Below are 19,183 nucleotides of genomic sequence, written 5' to 3' on the forward strand. Positions count from 1 at the left end.
ACGGATGTAGTACTTGTTAGCTAAGTAACAAACTCAACTAACTAACTTATAAAGTCTTATTCTAATTATGGATTAATATTCAACACATGCTAATTTTTTTAGCACAAGTTGGTATTTAATGACAAATTAATAAATTAATCCAAGTCGACAATGTAACTCGGGTTTGTTCTGCCTACATGGACGACACAACATGAGTTCAATGTGGATAAGCAAAATTGAACTTGTCAGAAACTGAAACTCTATCTACTTCTGACGCGTGTGGTTTTGTGTGCCACGGTGGCCCTTTTCTAGATTTAGAAATTGAATACCAAAGGTTTGATTTGATTGAAAGTGATCGAATCTTTTTTTAACTGAAGAAAGTGATGGAAAGTGGAAACCTAGGAAAAGGAGCAGGACTTAATAGGAGAGGGACTATTTAAAATAAGTTATTTTAAATTGATTACTAATTTATTAAGATAGCTGGTTTATAAATACAGGTTGTAAGCTAAGGTAAAAATAGCAGAAGAAATCAAATTACTCACATGGATTCGCTCCAAGGTTCAAGCAGTGCGGCTTCAAGGTAGTGGTACTTGTTTAGCTTTTATTGTATTCTGCCTTTGGTCACTAAAACTGATTTTTATAGGTTTATTGAATCTAAAACTGATTTTTTGTTTATAAGTGATTAGATAAGGTATATTTTTTAGATTTTTTCAATTGAAGTGAATATAGATTAAATGCATTATTTATTCAATGAATCTAAAACTGATTTTTTGATGGAGTATATTTTTTTAGATTTTCCTCCCTTGAAGCAGCTGACTTATGTTTTGAACCTTGTTTTGGTGATTAATACGTGTGAAACAGCAGTAATAAAGAAGTGTTTAAAGATTTGGCCGAAATATTTTATAAAATGATCACCACTTTAGCCACAATGGTAGCAGTGAAGTGCACACATTCTGGGGAACAGCTATTTGCACAACACTATATCATCTATTCTGCAAGTGTCTACATCATTATGGCATTCTTCTTAGTTTGGGTGCTCCAAACTCTCTTACAACAACCTATCTCCAATGATTTTATTAGTATTTTTCCAATCTCACTATTACTCTTGTTGGGGTATGCTGTGTCCTTTTTAGCCTTGACACTGATTTCACGGAACATTGCTCTGATTACTCTGGTCTTATGGCTCCTTATTTTCACATTTGTTGCCATCTTCAATAACTACTATGAGAAAGAACTCATCAAAACAGTTTCAGAAAAAATCAGCCAGAATTTTGTGAGGTACATCAACATTCTGCTGCAACGTAAAGGTTGATTGCCGGCATAGAACTCCGGCCAGGAAGGCATGAAGAATGTAATTGAGTTCATTTTCCTACCTTTATTTTTTTCCCACAAGATTTTACAGCCTTTATATTCATTTTTATTCATTGTATTATTTTTGAATTGATTGTCATTGTCCTGTATACAAACTCAATGATAGTTATATCAAATGTGGGAGAGTTGGATAACTACCAAGCATTATTACCACAAAATCAGAAATATCATACCCAAAAACATCTTTAAGAAGTTACTAAATTGGGATTTATAAACAATCAACTCAAATGTTCCAAGCTAATATCAAGTCATTTCAAGGTACTTTGGTATACGTATGAAAAGAATCACATTCACAAGAGTAATAACAATTAGGTAAGGTGAGCATGATAGTAATACCCCATCGAGTGAAAACTCATACCCTATGGGTGTCCGAAATTGGATCCTCTCAATCACCATATGCAGTATATATTAGTGTGTGGACATGTAAATTTGATATAAAGAATGAGAAATGCTGTTTATAGCAATATTCAAAAAAGAATAATAAAGAATGACAATATAGTAGAAGGGAGTTTTAAAACCATCATTTAGAGCCACTAATAGACGTTAACAACCATGTAGGAGAGGAAGCACAACTCCGCAATTAGCAAGAATACGGTTTTGCTGCACGGAAGAAGTCCCACCATGCACAGTTATGAAAACTCGGTCACATACATTGGTCGTGGGTGCTAGAATGTTTATGCAAAATAGGTCAATCTATAGATTTAGTTGAAACTACAAAATGGTTACTGTTCAGTGTAGTTCAGGCCAATCCACTTGCAAACAACCTGTTGCCCAAGCAGAACAATCCAACTTAGGCCTAAGCCTTCCCAAATGACCTATTTCAAAGGGAGTGGAGCTTTCTTCCCCTGAGATTTCTAAAAATTCAAACATGTTTCGAAAAGTGTAGTTCCAGAACTTATATTTTGTTCGGAGTGTAATTTTGAATGACTCAAAATTCTCATCTTTTCCGAACGAATCAATAATAACCAACAATATTGTGCAAGTTGTGCAAATGTACATGTATTTTACAATTTAATACATGAAGATGTTGAGACTCAGATAAAAATGAACCTTCCAAGTCAAATTTTCAATGCATGCTATCTTCGCCTTTGCAAGCTTCTGTAAGAAACTCATATGAATGAAAAGAAATCAAATCCTAGTAGCAGAATAGCAGTAAATGTAAATAATAAATAAGACAAAATATGAACAAAAAAACATCTTAAGAATTGTCATGTGAAGATTTTGAATTAGTAGATTAAATTGATCACAAAAGTTTAAATAACAGAATGAAAACATAGCACATGAAAAAGAAGTTAGAAGATGAAACACCAAATTTCTGCCCTCCACTGCATGGAGTATTGCTCCCACTATAACACCCTTTTTTCTGCTTGATCCCGGCACCGCGATTTTCAAGCACAAACGTAGAGTTTGCCTTTCCATCAGTAAACAAAACACACCAAAAGAAAGGTCCCTTTTTATGAAGTCCAACAAGACCTACTCCAACCTCAGTATGTGATTTGTTTCTCAAAAGCGACAAAGATTTCTTATCTTTAATAAGAATTTGAGTAAAGGCTAATGATGGTTCAAGGTACTTTCTTTGACAGCCAACAATGTGTCCCGTTATGGTACCGAAAGTCGGTAACTCTACACCGCAATTAGGAGCGAAGACTTCAACGAAATCATCTTCGGGAGGTTTGCAGTTTACAACATTGTTATCAGTGCAATTTCCTTTGCATAGTTCAACATATTGTAAGGCCATGCACCCTAAACCAGGACTGTCATTCAGGTTATGGAGCTTTTGATCTGTTCTATTCTTGTTCAAAATGTCGACAATTTCGCTTGCAGGGTTTCCTGTAGGACAGAGAGAACACACAACCAGCTGATATCAGAGATATGTTATAGTAAATATGCATATAAACATAAATGAAGATTATGTTTATAGTTAATACTACTCTTTTTCAGCTTCCTTGAACTTCATATTGATTATTCGCTTCTCACGTTAGTAAGATTCAAATTTGCACATGAAAGATTACTTTTCAAGTTAAAATTGGAAAAAATAACTGATGTGTTCCTTGAAAATGCAAAGCATTCGCATAAGTGCTTATGTACAAGTTATTTCTATAACAAAAGATAAACTCAAATTGTTTTAATATAAGCTACAAGTTGTTTTTGTGAGCTATCCTGTGGAGAGCATAAAGAAATAAGTTGAAAACAACTTATGGACATATCATAAGTTGTTTTTGTGAGCTCTCTCAAACAATCTCACAAGTGTTTATGCCATTAGATAAGATTAAATATACCAATCCAAATCCAAATCCAAACAGGCTTAGAACCACAATCATTAGAAATGGAGAGAACAATGTTTAGAAACTAGCGGGAACCACAATCATTAGAAATGGAGAGAACAATGTTTAGAAACTAGCGGGAACCACAATCATTAGAAATGGAGGGAATAATGTTTAGAAACTAGCGGTTGATCATAAATATGCACTTCGACACATGAAATTTTCAGAACTAAGTTCAAACACACAGACATAACCTGCATTAAAATTTTAAATTAAATATTTTTTGAAGTGTTGTAGATAAACAAAAGCTTTGCAGTATCATTCTCTATTAAAAAAAAATCATGTTTTCGACCTTCACTTTCTTCTAAACACATAAACAATGACAAAGCCTGTCCTTTGATGACATTAAGCACCATGAATACTTGCACTCTACTCATATTTTCCACCAGTTATATTGCACAAAAAATGTAAATGCTAAGAACCAAATCATCTGTCTAAATTTGAATTCATAAAGATAAACAATGAAATACTAATAAACAAAATTTACTTGCTGGTCTTTTTCAGGAACAAAAGAAAGTCGTCTCTAGAACAACTGAAAGAAACGTGCCACTTCATAGTAAATCACCTATACCAGATTAAATTACCATGTCCTTCATCTTCTAGGGGATATAACTTTAGCAAATACACAGTAGCACATATTGGCAATATAATACTATTTCTAGAGACATCAAAATAGATAAGGTACCAAGAAAGTAGACGATGTTCATAATTACCATGTACGTAGATGATAGGTTGTAGTCAACTAGTATGTCATGTTGCAGTTATGGTTTCAGTTTCACTAATGACCTACTCCACTTACTGATTTTAATAACATTGAAAAGAATTTTGTTGTGTTGGATTAATAGTCTCTAAATGTATGTATATACTTCAATCCTTGGTAATTTGGTCATAAAATGGCAAATCATAATAAATGCAGCTTGTTAAAGAAATTAATACTTGGCCAACCAAGAAGTTCAATTATGTTGAAATGCCAGAAGATGAAGGATAGTTACTCAAGAAGTTCGATCAGATATAATTTTTTGAAATTCAATAATTATTTCAAAGACAGGGTTGAAGACCAATTCGAGTTTTCAGAGTTCAAAGCCTGCCAAATTCCCTCAAACTACACACATAGGATTAGGCACATTTTGAACCAAAAATTATAAATGATGTTGGAAGTGAAAGAACCATTTTTCTCATATGATATTCATTGTAAGCTACAAGTATCTTAAGAAGTAAGAACAACATTGTACATAAAAGTGTTGCCCCTTTTGTGTCTCAAAATTTGTACGATCTAGTCCTTGACCAAGCAATCAAAAAAGACTAAGGTCCTGCTTGGACGAACAACTTAATTAAGCGCTTATCACATAAGTTCTTATGTATAAGTCATTTGACTTGTTTCTATAACAAAAGATAAAATAAAGTCAAATGGTTTTCTATAAGATGTTTTCATTAGCTATCCTGAAGCATCTCTCTTAATATAAGAACATAGTATGTTGTGGAAAACTTATTTTTGCCCATCAATGGTTGGCTGCCACATCTCACTATTAAGGGTAAACTATGTCTTAAATTTACTTTTCCTAACTAAATGATGTCACTTAACTACTATGATGTCATTTAACTACAAAAAGCATTTACATTGCATGCCAACTAAACAAGACAGCTTACGGTTGGAAAGGAAATGAAAAAAAAGTCTCTTTTGCAACAAAAGTCTACAAATCAAACACTACACTCAATCAAATACCTCTCTCTTATTACATTTCCCAATGTCAATTCAAATTCGAATTTTGTTTTCCCCCCTCTTCACTTATTTCAAATTCTATATTTCTATAAGATACTCTATTCCCACATAAAATGTGTTCACTCACTTCTTCTCCCACTTTTCATTATTTAACTTTTGCCTCCTCTCAACTTCTTTTCTTCAATATATCTACTTCATATATTTTGCAAGAATGATGAATGATCTTCTCCAACAAACTACAAAACAAGAAGAAAAGCACATGTAAGTAAATGATGAGAAAACATGGGTAAGTCAAAGATATTTTTATATTTTTTCTTTCATTTTTATTGGATTTTAGCAATATGTATTTTGAAAGATATATAACTAATTTGTCAAACAATATTTTTTTTTTGTAGGAATGTTGAACAGTGTTCTTATATCTCCAACAAACATCAAAGAAATATAGGGTAAATAAATAATGATGAAAAGCAACTAAATAAGTACTATTATTTCTATGTGGTCATTAATGTATTTTTCATTTCTATAACTTTGTAACAAGTACAGTTGATAAATCTATATATGAAATGAAGAAAAAGTGTAGTTATGGGTAAATAAATAATGATGAAAAGCAAATAAATAAGTACTATTATTTATATGCAATTTTTTTTTTTTAATAAGTCAACTGGTTGTGGTTGAAAGGCAAAAGCTAACATAGGAGGTCAAGTTATTTTTTTATCGTGCATAGAGATGAAAAATGATAAATTACTTGGTTTGGTAATAAATATTAATTATTATTAAATAACAATAGATAAAAAGTTGATGTTTAATTTTTTTAAGAAAAAGTTGATGTGCCATTGATGTGTGGTTATGACATATCAAGTGTGAACAGTTGAAGAATTGATGTGTGATGATAAAAAAAATTATCATAATAAATAATAATAGAAAAGGAGAAGTGATAATATAAAATAAAAAAAAAAAAAAAAAACCTTATATGTGTCATTGTTGGATTTTTGGTATAAGGTGTGGTAGGAAAACAATCTTAAAATTTGTTGCTGATGAGAGATGAACTTGGAGATAAATCCATGACATTAGTACCTTGTGGTTGATGGAACTGTGTTTCTTTTCTTTTCTTCAGAACACTTACACTTGAAATCTCTTTCTTTCCAGCAAACTAATTAGAAAACAACATAAAAGATACAGAGTTAGCAAATAGCCAATTTGAATTCAAAGTTATTTCTAGAGATCCAACAAAAGTTACGCTGATAAACACACAAAAAATGTCATTCATGACTGACTTCATGTCATATCACATATTTCAAATTTCAAAATTCCCCCCCTAAATTTTAAAACACAGATTTTGAAACCATATATTCAAACCCACTTTCACTCATTTGTCATTCTCAACTTCTTTCTCCCAAACTACAAATGTCAATATTTTTTCTTCTTTTCAAACTTTCTAATCTCCATCTACTCTTTTAATTTTTATTTTGCAGGAAACTTCAAAGCTGATCATTTTTCAACTAAACAAGTAGTTGAAGTCCTACAAAAAAAAATTATCAGAGATCCACAAGGGTATTTGATGTCTAAAATTTACTCTTTTCATTATCTATCATGTACCTCTTTTTTGTTTTTCTTATATTCATTATTTGTCTTTATCTTCAACTACAATAGAGTTATTGTCTCTTCAACAAACTACAAACAAAGAAAGGAGACACCAGTAAGTAATTTACTCTTTTCATAATCTATCATGTACCTCTTTGTTCAAAAGAAAAAATGTACCTCTTCTTTGTTCTTCTGATCTTCATTATTTCGATTTATCTTTAACTACAATATTTTGATCTAGATATGTTTTTGCAGAAAAGTTGAATACAGTTCTTGTCCTTCAGCAAACTACAAACAAAGTAAGGAGACACCAGTAAGGAAATGAAGAGAAAAACAACTTAATTAATTTAGTACATAAATCCTCAACAAAATAAATGACCAGCTTAAGTATAAATTTTTGCAGGAAATGATGAATCAGTGCCTTGTATTTTGCTAATAAAATTGAAAAGTATTATATTTTGCAGGAAAGTTGAATGGTGTTCTTATCACTTCAACAAACTACAAAGAAAGAGATGCTTAAATACAAGATAAAGGAAAACCGTGAAGAGTTTGATTAGTACATTTTTTGTGTGATTAAATATTGTTTTGAAGAAATGAAAATAAATACATAAGAAAAAAAGTTTAGATGTAATCCGTATACAGATTAGTTTTTTGTGTATGTCGGTGTAATTATCTACTAATTATATTTAGTGTACAATAAACACTATTAGTTTTTTAGAAGACTCCATAAAAAAAACACTATTAAATGTTTGGTTCATATGTTTATTCCACCGAAATGGCAACTTTTTGGCTTGAGAAAATAAATCTTATATGTGATTACTTTTTGGCAACTTTATGTTTATTCTTTGTTTTTAGATCCAAAAAAATTTACTTTATGTTATTTAAAGAAATTAATATTTTTCAGATCTAGAAACAAACAGATGATTTTTCAAACCATACAACTTAAAATAAATTGAGAAAGATGCATCTGTAAATATACAAAACTATGTGGCATAAGGGATAAAAAAATGGCTTAAATTATCAACAAAGTAATTTCATTGTATATATAACAACATAAACCAACAGACAGCTGAGCTCCCTCAAAATAAAAAACTGACGGTTGAGAGAATATCTGAAATTGTAGATTAAAACTAAAATATTTGGAGAAATTTAAACATTTCAAAAATAAATGATTGATCTACAGTTTCAGATACTTGTGAAACTTATTTATTAAACAAAATCTCAAATCCAAACCAGATCTGATACATGTAGTCACTTATGGTGTTGATTTTGTTGTTGCATGTATAAAGTTGAGAAGAAATTGCGCAGATCTTATACTTATCTTTGAGTGTCTCTTATGTTTTTGTTGTTGTTGTTGCATGTATGAAGTTTGAGAAAAAATTGCACTCCATTGATGTAGTAGATGCAGAAGAAGAAGTACTGTGCATATATTTAGGTGCTATAGTGACAATTTCAGTTAATAGTCAATCAAAAACATGGTATGAACTCTAAGGCATCCTGAAACATTTGGGTTTTGTAGTGAGTGATGGGGTCCAACGTGGTAAAATTTTACAAAGAAACAATGCAATGGTAGAAAAACACAGATCTCAAAATTACTAATTTTCAAGATTCCTCCTTTTGCAAATATAATTTGATAGAAAGATAGAGGAGAAAGAGAGCTTCAATAATATGCATTTCGTTTGGAAAATGAAGGCTGGTCGGAGAGGTTAGTCGCCGGAAATAGGGTGGCAGCGGCTAGGGTTTCTAATGGAGGGTGGAGAACACTTGAAGCAGAGAGAGAGAAAGAGAAGCTGAAATGAATATTTGGTTTATGATTTTCTGCCTTTTAGTGTTATAATTTGGGTTATTGCATATTAATGGGCCTAAATTTAAAGAGGCCCGTCCTATTTTCTTTTAATTTTTATCTCAATATTTTTTTTTAAAGTTCCTTTTAAAATTTTGACAAAAAAAGAAAAGTTCCCTTTCAAATATATGGTATACGGCTTTCTTCTATCAAAAATATATGGTATACGGGAGAGAGAAGCCGTTATCTTCTCTTTCAAAATTAATACCACTCAATTAATTTTTATTATATATTTAACTATTTAAAAATATTAAAATTATAAAAAAAATTATAATATATTTAACTATTTAAATTTCAAAATTATTTTTCTCAAAAAAATAAAAAATTAACTTCATTGTAAAAATGTATATTAAAATTAAGCCCTCCAATATAGAAAATTATTAAATCTGATATTATTAAAATATCATTTTTGAATGTGGGTCATCATCTATGAGCTACAAACCATAACTAAATGTAATTATTTATGTACTTTTTTATTTCTTAAAATGAAAGTATAATCATTAATTACATAAATATCATGTGTTTATAAAATTTGTTCATGTTTGTGAATGAAAATTAAGTCTTTCACGAGTTATGTTGTCACTTATAAAAAATTTAAAATCAGATTTATAAAAAATTAGCTCAATATTTTTTTTCTCATGTTAGTTATTGATAAAAAATTAAAATTATGGTTATACATGTGACCATTCACCAATAATATAATTTTAAATTGATTATTATACATTGGGCAAGTCGTCATTATTGATAAAAAATTTAAAACTATGGTTATACATGTGACCATTCACCAATAATATAATTTTAAAATGATTATTATACATTGGACAAGTCGTCAGTCTCACAAATTTTTAAAACAAATATTATACATAGAAGAAGTTGTCATTGTTGAAAATTTGAAATAATTATTATATAATGGACAAGTCGTCACAGATAAAAATTTAGAAATAATTATCATCACCATTAAACACATACACGGGATTGTATTGATTAATTGTCCAAAATAACTACTAAGCTACATATTATAAAATAATTATTATACATGGGTCAAGTTGTCTTTGATAAAAAAATTAAAATAGTTATAACACAAAAGACAGGCCGACGTTGATATAAATTTTAAAATCTTTATTGTACATGTGACAAATCATTACTGATATATATTATAAAATATTTCACACTGGATAAGTGTTCAATGTTCAAATTTAATAATTATTTGACACAGGTCAAATCGACACTAATAAAAAATTTAGTATGATTGTTATAGACGATATAAGTTTTTTCTGAAGGATTATAGACAATGTCACTCTTGAAAATTTAAAAATCTATTATTATATGCATGAGATGTTGTCAATAACATTAAATTAAAATAATTATAACGTACGATACAAGTCAACAATTATATAAATTAAGTCATCAGGGATACAAATTTTTTAAAAAATATTATACATAGGAAGATATAGGAAAGAACACATATTTCTGATATTTCTACAATAACTTGTATAAGAACATAGTATGTTGTGGAAAACTTATTTTTGCCCATCAATGGTTGGCTGCCACATCTCACTATTAAGGGTAAACTATGTCTTAAATTTACTTTTCCTAACTAAATGATGTCACTTAACTACTATGATGTCATTTAACTACAAAAAGCATTTACATTGCATGCCAACTAAACAAGACAGCTTACGGTTGGAAAGGAAATGAAAAAAAAGTCTCTTTTGCAACAAAAGTCTACAAATCAAACACTACACTCAATCAAATACCTCTCTCTTATTACATTTCCCAATGTCAATTCAAATTCGAATTTTGTTTTCCCCCCTCTTCACTTATTTCAAATTCTATATTTCTATAAGATACTCTATTCCCACATAAAATGTGTTCACTCACTTCTTCTCCCACTTTTCATTATTTAACTTTTGCCTCCTCTCAACTTCTTTTCTTCAATATATCTACTTCATATATTTTGCAAGAATGATGAATGATCTTCTCCAACAAACTACAAAACAAGAAGAAAAGCACATGTAAGTAAATGATGAGAAAACATGGGTAAGTCAAAGATATTTTTATATTTTTTCTTTCATTTTTATTGGATTTTAGCAATATGTATTTTGAAAGATATATAACTAATTTGTCAAACAATATTTTTTTTTTGTAGGAATGTTGAACAGTGTTCTTATATCTCCAACAAACATCAAAGAAATATAGGGTAAATAAATAATGATGAAAAGCAACTAAATAAGTACTATTATTTCTATGTGGTCATTAATGTATTTTTCATTTCTATAACTTTGTAACAAGTACAGTTGATAAATCTATATATGAAATGAAGAAAAAGTGTAGTTATGGGTAAATAAATAATGATGAAAAGCAAATAAATAAGTACTATTATTTATATGCAATTTTTTTTTTTTAATAAGTCAACTGGTTGTGGTTGAAAGGCAAAAGCTAACATAGGAGGTCAAGTTATTTTTTTATCGTGCATAGAGATGAAAAATGATAAATTACTTGGTTTGGTAATAAATATTAATTATTATTAAATAACAATAGATAAAAAGTTGATGTTTAATTTTTTTAAGAAAAAGTTGATGTGCCATTGATGTGTGGTTATGACATATCAAGTGTGAACAGTTGAAGAATTGATGTGTGATGATAAAAAAAATTATCATAATAAATAATAATAGAAAAGGAGAAGTGATAATATAAAATAAAAAAAAAAAAAAAAAACCTTATATGTGTCATTGTTGGATTTTTGGTATAAGGTGTGGTAGGAAAACAATCTTAAAATTTGTTGCTGATGAGAGATGAACTTGGAGATAAATCCATGACATTAGTACCTTGTGGTTGATGGAACTGTGTTTCTTTTCTTTTCTTCAGAACACTTACACTTGAAATCTCTTTCTTTCCAGCAAACTAATTAGAAAACAACATAAAAGATACAGAGTTAGCAAATAGCCAATTTGAATTCAAAGTTATTTCTAGAGATCCAACAAAAGTTACGCTGATAAACACACAAAAAATGTCATTCATGACTGACTTCATGTCATATCACATATTTCAAATTTCAAAATTCCCCCCCTAAATTTTAAAACACAGATTTTGAAACCATATATTCAAACCCACTTTCACTCATTTGTCATTCTCAACTTCTTTCTCCCAAACTACAAATGTCAATATTTTTTCTTCTTTTCAAACTTTCTAATCTCCATCTACTCTTTTAATTTTTATTTTGCAGGAAACTTCAAAGCTGATCATTTTTCAACTAAACAAGTAGTTGAAGTCCTACAAAAAAAAATTATCAGAGATCCACAAGGGTATTTGATGTCTAAAATTTACTCTTTTCATTATCTATCATGTACCTCTTTTTTGTTTTTCTTATATTCATTATTTGTCTTTATCTTCAACTACAATAGAGTTATTGTCTCTTCAACAAACTACAAACAAAGAAAGGAGACACCAGTAAGTAATTTACTCTTTTCATAATCTATCATGTACCTCTTTGTTCAAAAGAAAAAATGTACCTCTTCTTTGTTCTTCTGATCTTCATTATTTCGATTTATCTTTAACTACAATATTTTGATCTAGATATGTTTTTGCAGAAAAGTTGAATACAGTTCTTGTCCTTCAGCAAACTACAAACAAAGTAAGGAGACACCAGTAAGGAAATGAAGAGAAAAACAACTTAATTAATTTAGTACATAAATCCTCAACAAAATAAATGACCAGCTTAAGTATAAATTTTTGCAGGAAATGATGAATCAGTGCCTTGTATTTTGCTAATAAAATTGAAAAGTATTATATTTTGCAGGAAAGTTGAATGGTGTTCTTATCACTTCAACAAACTACAAAGAAAGAGATGCTTAAATACAAGATAAAGGAAAACCGTGAAGAGTTTGATTAGTACATTTTTTGTGTGATTAAATATTGTTTTGAAGAAATGAAAATAAATACATAAGAAAAAAAGTTTAGATGTAATCCGTATACAGATTAGTTTTTTGTGTATGTCGGTGTAATTATCTACTAATTATATTTAGTGTACAATAAACACTATTAGTTTTTTAGAAGACTCCATAAAAAAAACACTATTAAATGTTTGGTTCATATGTTTATTCCACCGAAATGGCAACTTTTTGGCTTGAGAAAATAAATCTTATATGTGATTACTTTTTGGCAACTTTATGTTTATTCTTTGTTTTTAGATCCAAAAAAATTTACTTTATGTTATTTAAAGAAATTAATATTTTTCAGATCTAGAAACAAACAGATGATTTTTCAAACCATACAACTTAAAATAAATTGAGAAAGATGCATCTGTAAATATACAAAACTATGTGGCATAAGGGATAAAAAAATGGCTTAAATTATCAACAAAGTAATTTCATTGTATATATAACAACATAAACCAACAGACAGCTGAGCTCCCTCAAAATAAAAAACTGACGGTTGAGAGAATATCTGAAATTGTAGATTAAAACTAAAATATTTGGAGAAATTTAAACATTTCAAAAATAAATGATTGATCTACAGTTTCAGATACTTGTGAAACTTATTTATTAAACAAAATCTCAAATCCAAACCAGATCTGATACATGTAGTCACTTATGGTGTTGATTTTGTTGTTGCATGTATAAAGTTGAGAAGAAATTGCGCAGATCTTATACTTATCTTTGAGTGTCTCTTATGTTTTTGTTGTTGTTGTTGCATGTATGAAGTTTGAGAAAAAATTGCACTCCATTGATGTAGTAGATGCAGAAGAAGAAGTACTGTGCATATATTTAGGTGCTATAGTGACAATTTCAGTTAATAGTCAATCAAAAACATGGTATGAACTCTAAGGCATCCTGAAACATTTGGGTTTTGTAGTGAGTGATGGGGTCCAACGTGGTAAAATTTTACAAAGAAACAATGCAATGGTAGAAAAACACAGATCTCAAAATTACTAATTTTCAAGATTCCTCCTTTTGCAAATATAATTTGATAGAAAGATAGAGGAGAAAGAGAGCTTCAATAATATGCATTTCGTTTGGAAAATGAAGGCTGGTCGGAGAGGTTAGTCGCCGGAAATAGGGTGGCAGCGGCTAGGGTTTCTAATGGAGGGTGGAGAACACTTGAAGCAGAGAGAGAGAAAGAGAAGCTGAAATGAATATTTGGTTTATGATTTTCTGCCTTTTAGTGTTATAATTTGGGTTATTGCATATTAATGGGCCTAAATTTAAAGAGGCCCGTCCTATTTTCTTTTAATTTTTATCTCAATATTTTTTTTTAAAGTTCCTTTTAAAATTTTGACAAAAAAAGAAAAGTTCCCTTTCAAATATATGGTATACGGCTTTCTTCTATCAAAAATATATGGTATACGGGAGAGAGAAGCCGTTATCTTCTCTTTCAAAATTAATACCACTCAATTAATTTTTATTATATATTTAACTATTTAAAAATATTAAAATTATAAAAAAAATTATAATATATTTAACTATTTAAATTTCAAAATTATTTTTCTCAAAAAAATAAAAAATTAACTTCATTGTAAAAATGTATATTAAAATTAAGCCCTCCAATATAGAAAATTATTAAATCTGATATTATTAAAATATCATTTTTGAATGTGGGTCATCATCTATGAGCTACAAACCATAACTAAATGTAATTATTTATGTACTTTTTTATTTCTTAAAATGAAAGTATAATCATTAATTACATAAATATCATGTGTTTATAAAATTTGTTCATGTTTGTGAATGAAAATTAAGTCTTTCACGAGTTATGTTGTCACTTATAAAAAATTTAAAATCAGATTTATAAAAAATTAGCTCAATATTTTTTTTCTCATGTTAGTTATTGATAAAAAATTAAAATTATGGTTATACATGTGACCATTCACCAATAATATAATTTTAAATTGATTATTATACATTGGGCAAGTCGTCATTATTGATAAAAAATTTAAAACTATGGTTATACATGTGACCATTCACCAATAATATAATTTTAAAATGATTATTATACATTGGACAAGTCGTCAGTCTCACAAATTTTTAAAACAAATATTATACATAGAAGAAGTTGTCATTGTTGAAAATTTGAAATAATTATTATATAATGGACAAGTCGTCACAGATAAAAATTTAGAAATAATTATCATCACCATTAAACACATACACGGGATTGTATTGATTAATTGTCCAAAATAACTACTAAGCTACATATTATAAAATAATTATTATACATGGGTCAAGTTGTCTTTGATAAAAAAATTAAAATAGTTATAACACAAAAGACAGGCCGACGTTGATATAAATTTTAAAATCTTTATTGTACATGTGACAAATCATTACTGATATATATTATAAAATATTTCACACTGGATAAGTGTTCAATGTTCAAATTTAATAATTATTTGACACAGGTCAAATCGACACTAATAAAAAATTTAGTATGATTGTTATAGACGATATAAGTTTTTTCTGAAGGATTATAGACAATGTCACTCTTGAAAATTTAAAAATCTATTATTATATGCATGAGATGTTGTCAATAACATTAAATTAAAATAATTATAACGTACGATACAAGTCAACAATTATATAAATTAAGTCATCAGGGATACAAATTTTTTAAAAAATATTATACATAGGAAGAATTGTCCATGGTAAAAATTTAAAATAATTATTATGCACAGTGAAAGTCGTAATATATATAGTCTATATGTCATTGATATGTGACACGTGTGAGGATTTCCGAAAGTGAATAATAGAAAGAGAGTGATGATGTGTAGAGAGTTGACGTGTGGTAGTAGTGCGTGTGGTGTGGTGGAAATTTTAAAAACTAGCATAAAAAAGAAATTTACAATTAATTAATAAATGCACAAAATAAGTTGTCGTTGACTAACTAACTTTTATACACAGAACCAATTGTTATTTATAAAAGACTGGTCTTGCTAAAACGTTCATGCTATTTATAATATCACCTCACTTCAAATCTATAATGATATTGAACCCTCATAAACTAAAATGCACGAGATAATACTGCATTGATTAAAATTATAGAAATAAATCAAATATAAACGATAATTTGTCATTGACTAAACTAACCTTGATTTACCGGACAAGTTGTCATTTATAAAAATTGTTCATGCTAAAACGTTTAAACTATTTATAACACCATTAACTCAATTCAATTCTACAACGATATTGAACACTTATCAACTAAAATTTCGTAGATAACTGAAATCCATCGGAGAAGTGGTTATTGACTAAAATTTCATAAGTAACATAAATGCACGAGATAAGTTGTCGCTAACTGAACTAACTTTGATAAGCAATATTTATAAAAAATTGTTCCTGCTAAAATGTTCATGTTATTTATAATGTCACCTCACTTTGATTCTATAATGATATTGAACCCTCATAAACTAAAATGCACGAGATAAGTGAACATTGACTAAACTTTCAAAAGAAAAAAAAAATTAAATACACGGGATAAATTATCATTGACTAAACTAACCTTGATTTACATGACAAGTTGTCCTTTATAAAAATTGTTCATGCTAAAACATTTAAACTATTTATAACATCATCACCTCAATTCAATTCTACAACGACATTGAACACTTATCAACTAAAATGCACAGGATAAACAATGATTGAATAAAATTTCGTAGATAACTGAAATCTATCGGAGAAGTGGTTATTGACTAAAATTTCATAAGTAACATAAATGCAAGAGATAAGTTGTCGTTAACTAAACTAACTTTGATAAACAATATTTATAAAAAATTGTTCCTGCTAAAATGCTCATGTTATTTATAATGTCACCTCACTTTGATTCTATAATGATATTGAACCCTCATAAACTAAAATGCACGAGATAAGTGAACATTGACTAAACTTTCAGAAGAAAAAAAATATTAAATACACAGAATAAATTATCATTGACTAAACTAACCTTGATTTACATGACAAGTTGTCCTTTATAAAAATTGTTCCTGCTAAAACATTTAAACTATTTATGACATCATCACCTCAATTCAATTCTACAACGATATTGAACACTTATCAACTAAAATGTACAGGATAAACAGAGATTGAATAAAATTTCGTAGATAACTGAAATCTATCGGAGAAGTGGTTATTGACTAAAATTTCATAAGTAACATAAATGCAAGAGATAAGTTGTCGTTAACTAAACTAACTTTGATAAACAATATTTATAAAAAAATTGTTCCTGCTAAAATGCTCCTGTTATTTATAATGTCACCTCACTTTGATTCTATAATGATATTGAACCCTCATAAACTAAAATGCACGAGATAAGTGAACATCGACTAAACTTTCAGAAGAAGAAAAAAAATTAAATACACGGGATAAATTATCATTGACTAAACTAACCTTAATTTACATGACAAGTTGTCCTTTATAAAAATTGTTCCTGCTAAAACATTTAAACTATTTATAACATCATCACCTCAATTCAATTCTACAACGATATTGAACACTTATCAACTAAAATGCACAGGATAAACAGAGATTGAATAAAATTTTGTAAATAACTGATTCCATCAGAGAAGTGGTCATTGACTAAAATTTCAAAAGTAACATAAATGCACGAGATAAGTTGTCGTTAACTAAACTAACTTTGATAAATAATATTTATAAAAAATTGTTCCTGCTAAAATGTTCCTGTTATTTATAATGTCAACTCACTTCGATTCTATAATGATATTGAACCCTCATAAACTAAAATGCACAGGATAAGTGAACATTGACTAAACTTTCATAAAAAAAAATATTTAAATGCACGGGATAAATTATCATTGACTAAACTAACCTTGATTTACTTGACAAGTAGTCCTTTATAAAAACTGTTTCGGCTAATGGAAATTAAACTATTTATAATATCATCACCTCAATTCAATTCTATAATGATATTGAACTATTTATAATATTACATGACAAGCTGTAATATTATAATAAACTGCTTGATATTATTTTTAATATCTACATAGACTGAAAATATACACACAATATATCATTTTCCATTATATTCAAATATTATAACATTGTTTACGTTTCAAGTTTAACAAATTTAAATAAACTTATGCTATGCAAAAATTGTATTATATTTTAATGTGCATTATCATATTCTGCAAAATGTAACAATCATTATAGAGAAATAACTGCCCATCACATGTAACGAAGTTATATTAACATTTTCAAAACCTAAAAAAAATATTACATTAAATTTTTAAATAACAATATATAACAACCATTAAAAAAAATCAAACTCTTATAAACAACAAACAGTTACTGTACCCGTGCGTCAGCACGGGTATGTTACTAGTTTATAGAAATAAGCTAAAAAAACAACTTATTTGCACGTCATAGATTGTTTTCATAAGCTCTCTCAAACAGCCTCATAGGTATTTACGCTAGTAGATAAGCATAAACAAGTCAATCCAAACATACCCTAAACAGTTTATGTTTCCTATACATAAAAAGAAACAGGCCAATGTAGAGTAATGCTCTGAGCTCACTAGCACAAACATAAAAATTACAATTTCTTCCACCAAATAGTACAAAGAAAACCTTAACTTGAGTAATGAGCATCTAAAGAAAACAATGTAAAGTAACACTCTAAAAGTTCAAAGATCTAGAAAAAGATGCAAACTTTCAAACCCTTTTCAAGAGTGTTAACTATATACCTTCAGAACTTAGAAAAATCTCAACAAAAAAAAAAAAAAAAAACATAATATATGTATAATGAAAAAAAGAAAAAAACCAAGTTTACCATGTGTGTGGGAGAAAACAAGAGCTGGCAAGAGAAGACAAAAGAGGAAGTACAAGAAACAGCAACTAAGGTTGTTCTTCATCATGTGTAACAAGGAGGTTTGGTTTGGTAGGAATGTGAGGGAAAGTGAATGCAGAAAAGGGTTATGTTGTTTTCCAACAAAGACAGAAGCTTTCCTCAAAAAAGGGATTGATGAATCGGTGTGGTGTGGTGTGGTGTGGTGTGGTGATGGGTTTACAGTACAATAGTGTGGTCCCCATGTAGCCGTTATCATCTTTCTCATTCATTCTTTTATTTTGTTTCTTAACAAAAAGGTGATTAAGTTAATCACAAATGGGGCCTAATTTCCTGGAGAATTATTGTGATTGTGAACATGGATTGGAGGCAAAGATTTTTGGCCAGCTGCTTGGACTAAAAGTCAAGTTTTTTTCAAACCTCGGTATCCGAACCCAAACACTAATTAATTCGATAGGTCAATATTTTTCAAACGAAATGATAAACATTATCTGAAATTTACACATACAACATCATAGTCTTACAATGTCTATATTATCAGTTAAGCTAACTTTTACAAGCTTCGATAAACTAGTC

The 19,183-nt window shown here is 28.8% G+C and overlaps 1 protein-coding gene and 5 long non-coding RNA genes across 10 annotated transcripts; 3 read left to right on the top strand and 3 right to left on the bottom strand.

The window, feature by feature from the left end:
• The first annotated feature begins 430 nt into the window (after nt 1-430).
• Nucleotides 431-1,485, top strand: LOC146896451 (uncharacterized). The gene is made up of 2 exons (XR_015023630.1): nt 431-559; nt 844-1,485. It is a non-coding gene; the product is annotated as an uncharacterized LOC146896451 (long non-coding RNA).
• Nucleotides 1,486-2,532: 1,047 nt separating this feature from the next.
• LOC146896452 (uncharacterized) lies at nt 2,533-18,861 on the bottom strand. The gene is made up of 2 exons (XM_085737901.1): nt 18,593-18,861; nt 2,533-3,180 (listed from the first exon to the last, which is right to left on the bottom strand). Exons 1-2 carry the CDS (start codon nt 18,675-18,677, stop codon nt 2,594-2,596), a joined length of 672 nt encoding a protein of 223 aa, XP_085594027.1. The 5' UTR covers nt 18,678-18,861; the 3' UTR covers nt 2,533-2,593.
• Nucleotides 5,248-8,772, bottom strand: LOC146896453 (uncharacterized). 2 transcript variants are annotated; one of them, XR_015023622.1, is made up of 4 exons: nt 7,153-8,772; nt 6,991-7,065; nt 6,469-6,544; nt 5,248-5,630 (listed from the first exon to the last, which is right to left on the bottom strand). It is a non-coding gene; the product is annotated as an uncharacterized LOC146896453 (long non-coding RNA). The 2 variants fall into 2 exon arrangements; XR_015023623.1 differs by lacking the exon at nt 6,991-7,065.
• LOC146896454 (uncharacterized) lies at nt 5,544-7,606 on the top strand. Of its 2 annotated transcripts, none has more exons than XR_015023626.1 (6): nt 5,544-5,680; nt 5,790-5,840; nt 6,867-6,945; nt 7,045-7,090; nt 7,231-7,274; nt 7,440-7,606. It is a non-coding gene; the product is annotated as an uncharacterized LOC146896454 (long non-coding RNA). The 2 variants fall into 2 exon arrangements; XR_015023627.1 differs by having other exon boundaries at nt 5,544-5,655.
• Nucleotides 10,426-13,950, bottom strand: LOC146896455 (uncharacterized). 2 transcript variants are annotated; one of them, XR_015023624.1, is made up of 4 exons: nt 12,331-13,950; nt 12,169-12,243; nt 11,647-11,722; nt 10,426-10,808 (listed from the first exon to the last, which is right to left on the bottom strand). It is a non-coding gene; the product is annotated as an uncharacterized LOC146896455 (long non-coding RNA). The 2 variants fall into 2 exon arrangements; XR_015023625.1 differs by lacking the exon at nt 12,169-12,243.
• LOC146896456 (uncharacterized) lies at nt 10,722-12,784 on the top strand. Of its 2 annotated transcripts, none has more exons than XR_015023628.1 (6): nt 10,722-10,858; nt 10,968-11,018; nt 12,045-12,123; nt 12,223-12,268; nt 12,409-12,452; nt 12,618-12,784. It is a non-coding gene; the product is annotated as an uncharacterized LOC146896456 (long non-coding RNA). The 2 variants fall into 2 exon arrangements; XR_015023629.1 differs by having other exon boundaries at nt 10,722-10,833.
• Nucleotides 18,862-19,183: the final 322 nt, after the last annotated feature.

This window comes from Medicago sativa, chromosome 8 (genome assembly GCF_051527215.1).
Source record: "Medicago sativa cultivar Bolivia chromosome 8, Bolivia_mono, whole genome shotgun sequence".
Classification (NCBI taxonomy): Eukaryota; Viridiplantae; Streptophyta; class Magnoliopsida; order Fabales; family Fabaceae; genus Medicago; species Medicago sativa.